This window comes from Aptenodytes forsteri, unplaced genomic scaffold (assembly GCF_000699145.1).
Source record: "Aptenodytes forsteri isolate BGI_AS27 unplaced genomic scaffold, ASM69914v1 Scaffold299, whole genome shotgun sequence".
NCBI classification, from domain to species: domain Eukaryota; kingdom Metazoa; phylum Chordata; class Aves; order Sphenisciformes; family Spheniscidae; genus Aptenodytes; species Aptenodytes forsteri.
This window is the reverse complement of record NW_008794154.1, coordinates 1,427,565-1,432,387: the sequence shown is the minus strand read 5'-3', so window position 1 is coordinate 1,432,387 and position 4,823 is coordinate 1,427,565. Positions and strand designations below refer to the sequence as shown.

At 40.5% G+C, this 4,823-nt stretch overlaps 1 protein-coding gene across 1 annotated transcript in view; it reads right to left on the bottom strand.

Annotated features, from left to right (window-relative positions):
- Window positions 1-4,081, bottom strand: part of IFT80 (intraflagellar transport 80) — a 69,714-nt gene extending 65,633 nt beyond the window's left edge. The window contains exons 1-2 of the mRNA XM_019471974.1: window positions 4,060-4,081; window positions 1,705-1,947 (exon numbers count right to left, since the gene is read on the bottom strand). Coding sequence (XP_019327519.1) covers window positions 1,705-1,947; window positions 4,060-4,081 — 265 coding nt within the window. The remainder of the gene's footprint in view (window positions 1-1,704; window positions 1,948-4,059) is intronic.
- Window positions 4,082-4,823: the final 742 nt, after the last annotated feature.

Below are 4,823 nucleotides of genomic sequence, written 5' to 3'. Positions count from 1 at the left end.
AGAGAAGAGAAGGCTTTGGGGAGACCTTCTTGCAGCCTATCAGTACTTCAAGGGGGCTTATAAAAAGATGGCGGCAAACGTTTTAGCAGGGCCTGTTGCGACAGGACAAGGGGGAATGGCTTTAAACTAAAGGAGGGTAGATTGAGACTAGATATAAGGAAGAAATTTTTTACGCTGAGGGTGGTGAAGCACTAGAACAGGTTGCCCAGAGAGGTAGTGGATGCCCCATCCCTGGAAACATTCCAGGTCAGGTTGGACGGGGCTCTGAGCAACCTGATCTAGTTGAAGATGTCCCTGTCCATGGCAGGGGGGGAGGACTACATGACCTTTCAAGGCCCCTTCCAACCCAAACTATTCTATGATTCTATGATTCTAAAGTATCAGAAATCCTTCACAAACTAACACACCAATCCCATCAGCAGGCTCTTGCTAGTGGATTGTCAGTGAGGCAGTCCCAGTCTACATCACGACTTGTTTCTTAGCAGAGCTTTTATCCCAACACAATTTTTATAACAAGCTCAATGTCAACCAGTAGATTTCATAAAGGATCAACCCCTTTTTAAAACTGGTAGGTTCAGGAAGAAACACTCTCATCTGAACTACAGGGTTTCCACACAGTAGGTTCTTTGTAACAGAAATAAAGGGGCGGGAGTGTTAAGAAAATTTCTTTTTACCATTATTTTTCTTATTTTTTTCAAACAAAGAATCAGATCAAGAAGATAGCCCAAATGTTTTTCCTTAAAGAAAAGGGATGAGGGAAGAAAAGGAAGGAGAAACATGCACAGAAAATTCCTGATGGCATGGAACATAATCCCCATTACAGTCTGACCTAAACTGTATGGACTGCTTCATAATAAATGTAAAATAATAATGAAACTAGTTACCTAAGATTTCTTCACTGAACTGAGGATATGAGTATATCGGCCTTCATGGAGGAAGAAAAATTTGACTGTGTGCAAGTCGGGCAAAATCAATTCCTAGTCTCTTTGGAGAGGAAGAAAAAAAAACCCAAGCGATCATCAAACCTTCTTGCTCTCACCTCCCTTCCACAAAACAGAATCCATACACTGGAATATAGTAGCTACTATATTGCATCATATAGTCTAGTATTAGTACACTAATATACTGGACAAATAGCAGCATACTGGATATACATATGCGTATATACAACTGCCAGTATAGTCGACATATATACTAGTCTTACATCTCTGACAACAGACAGAACTAGATGCTTCAGAAGGATATTCAAGACTCCAGAGAAGCCAGGTACAAGACATGCTCTTGTAACATGTCCAAGAAATAGACTACGTTGATATTAAACATCATGGTTAAGCAATTTCAGTAACTTGGTCATCTTCAGTTTTCATAACTGTAAGCGATATATTATCTATGTAGGCATAGAGTGCAGACATATTTAAAGCTACTGGTTTATGAAACTGAAAAAAGATGGTAGAAATTAACCTTACATAAAAAAAAATATGTATCTGCTGTCAGAGGTATGTTTGATAACATTGTATCAGAGAAAATTATAGTAATACAATGTATTAAATTTGAAACAACTATTAATTTTACACCAGTGCAACTGGTGTACAGGTATTTGAAATTGCTTTTTTGCAGACTATTTAACTGCAAATAATTTCTCATGTATTTGAGTGACATACGCACAAAGTGGTATGAAATTCTAAACATTTTAATTTGACTTACCATCAGAACTTGTCAGAACAAAGCTCTCAGCATGGGACTGCTTCTTCCCACCTACACTTCTGGGAAACCAGTGAAGATCTATGGGATAAATATCATCTGGAAGTTTCACTACTCGAGTAGTCTCACTAGTTAAAAGGTTCCATTTCATAATTTGGTGATCATCACTGCAGGAATATAGCTCGTCAGCTGTAGTCCACCCCACACAGCTAACCAATTCTTTATGTTGAATTAAATTAAGGAAGTCTGAAAATTTTAATTATTAAAAATAAGCTTACAAAATATCTCATCTAGGTTACACAAAACTGAAGGAACAGTACAGGAAGATTATTTTGATAAGATTCCATGGAATGTTTTATATAAAAAACATGATTATTCATTTTTTCTTTGCTCTTTGGCTTCAAGAAGAGAGCTGGTAGAAATTCAGCAAAAAATAAAGCAAACTATTGTATAAAAATATAGCTCTTATTATGATGCATACTTATTGAAACACAGCTGAAATGTTGGGTTACACCTCTGAAATGGTCTTAGTGCACAATGCAAGTGCAAAACACCCAACTATCATTCAAATGTGTCAGTTTATTAACACCACATCATATATAAATTGTTGACATATCTAATTTATTAGTAGGAGAATTACAATTTCATTTATATCTGCTACATGCATGTCTTATTACAAGCAAGTAGATATGTCACTACTCCTATTTACTGTCTGGGAAAACTTTTAACTTATCACTACAAATAAGAAAGGAAAGAAAAACTCAAAACTTTCTAGCAAAACATTGATAGCTTCCAAAGGGAAGGTATTACTCTAAGAACATTCAACATCTCTTAAAATGTTGCCCTTAAAGGCTGCAATGGCAAGGTGAAGAAAAAAAAAAGAAAGCCACCTGCAATTTACAAATATTTTACTATGACATTTGTGATAAAGAAATCTTTTCTGGAAAAGAGGCTATTCAGAATTAACATGCTTTTCTATGGTTTATTCTGAGACAAAGGATATGTTTTGGTTCCTTTAAAAGTGAAGTCTTCAGTCTCATTTCAGTTGTTCAGATGGAGCATTAAAAAAAGGTATGTAGGTATGTTATAACTGTAATAAAACAAACCAAACACATATATAAGTAGCCAAAATTAAAAAGGAAGACACTAACACCAAAATAAAAAGTTTTGAAATAAGTAATATTACATTAGTACTGTGGCAAAATAAGCACCAAAACAGACCTGAGTTTTAAGGGAATTGTTTGTACAGTACCCAACCCCATATTTATCTGATCGCTTAGTGTAAACACACCAGACAATTTAAAGAACAAGTGATGCTAGGAACATTTTGCTGAAACATTATAGGTTGAAACACTGAAGTTCTCTTGTGCTGATAAATAGCCATGAAGGTAGCAAGGGAAAACCTGGAATCGCAAACTTTTCAAGGACCTTCTGCTTAGTGAGAGCACTGTGAGAAAATTTAGAGGAAAAAGCCGTATTACGAAAATAATCTTTCCGTGACAAAATGATACAACGTCCTAGTCTTTCATCCACCCCTATTTGTAGTGTCCATGATACTTTACTGCCACACAGTAATTCCATAAGCAGTTCAATGGGGTCCTACCCTCTCATCCCCTTCCCTCTTGTGACAGCAAAAACCTTTGGGTGTCTGTGGCTGGACAGGGTGGAGGCACTGATCCAGGTTAAAACTTTTTTGTCCTTCAGGATGGAAAGAAGTGAGAGCAAGTGGGTGGGAGCAGATGGTATACTCTGAGAAGAGCATAATGATGCACAATGTGGCCTTCTAATCTTCTGGAATTTTTTCACTATAAAAATGACCGTGTGTCAAACAGTTACTATGCAGAATTTAAGCAGCATTAAAAGGATAATAGTCCTAAAACATAATTTTCTGTGCTCAAAGAATAAAGTAAGTTATTTTCAACCGTACTTTACATTAATTGATAAACACACACAATAGTTATTTTTATTTTTAAATAATTATCTCTCTCATACTTGAATGTCTAATTTCCTTCTCCTACCTTGCATTTATTTGGATGCATGGATCTCATCTGCTTCTATTTTCTATGCACACCACAACTTGGTAAACCCACCTTTTCAGTTGCTGCTTGGTAGTTTTTAATTGTTTATTTCTCTCTTAGGGTTTCAGCAGGCATGTCGCTATTGTCAGCTTCCAGCTTGCAATCCCTCCCTGCTCCCACTACATAGGCACCCAAAATCCTTAAAAAATTCTTGCAGAATTCTATTATTTTACTTTGAAAGACAAGGCCAGAACTTTATTATAATTTTTGAAAACGGCTTAAACACCCTTTATGTGCACCTAAATGGCAGAACGCTCATCCCTATGTCACACAGCTGCACCTGTTGTCATCAACAGGTACATCGTTACCCATCCCAGTACATGCACTCCACATCACAAGTCTGCAACGAGTCCAACAGCAGGTTAGCTGAAAGCATTTACTAGGAGTTTTAAAAAAAGATGGGACAATAACGAGGAGTTATTCTGGCACGGTGGGTTTGGCTCAGCTTCTCCCAGCCTCACGCTCCCGCTTGGTCCCACAGTCTTACACCGCAGCCCCACGCCTCCTCGCCGCGGTCCCTGCTCGCACTCTCCTCCCCTCAGCCGTTTCCCCTCCGGAGCTGCTGAACGAGGAGATGAGGATCAGAGACGGCGGCGGGAGATTGAGCAAGAGCCGGGGGGAGCGAAGGGAAAGACAGGCGGCAGGAGGGAAAGAAAAGCCGTAGATGGCAGTGGCGGGGCAGGAGCTAGCTCCTCACGGCACAGCTGTCCACGGGGCGGCTTTCGCTCCCCGCTGTGAGGGAACCGCAGCTCTTCCCGCCCCGTCTGCGTCCCCTGCCCAAACTCGAGGGACAGCCTCAGGCACCACACAGACAGCAAAACCCGCTCTCCGGCCGTGCCAGCACACCCTTTCCCCACAAAGTTTCTGGCTTCCCAAGCGGCAGATTATCCGCGCCCCCTCCCCGCGAGAAAGCGTCCTCCCTCCGCCGCCCTTTCTGTAGGCGAGCATCAGTGCCCGTTTTCCTCAGGGCCGTCCGGAGCCGGGGGTCGCGACTCCCCCACCCTTACCTCGCCGCCCGGCTGTTTCCCCGAGCTCTCCCCCCCC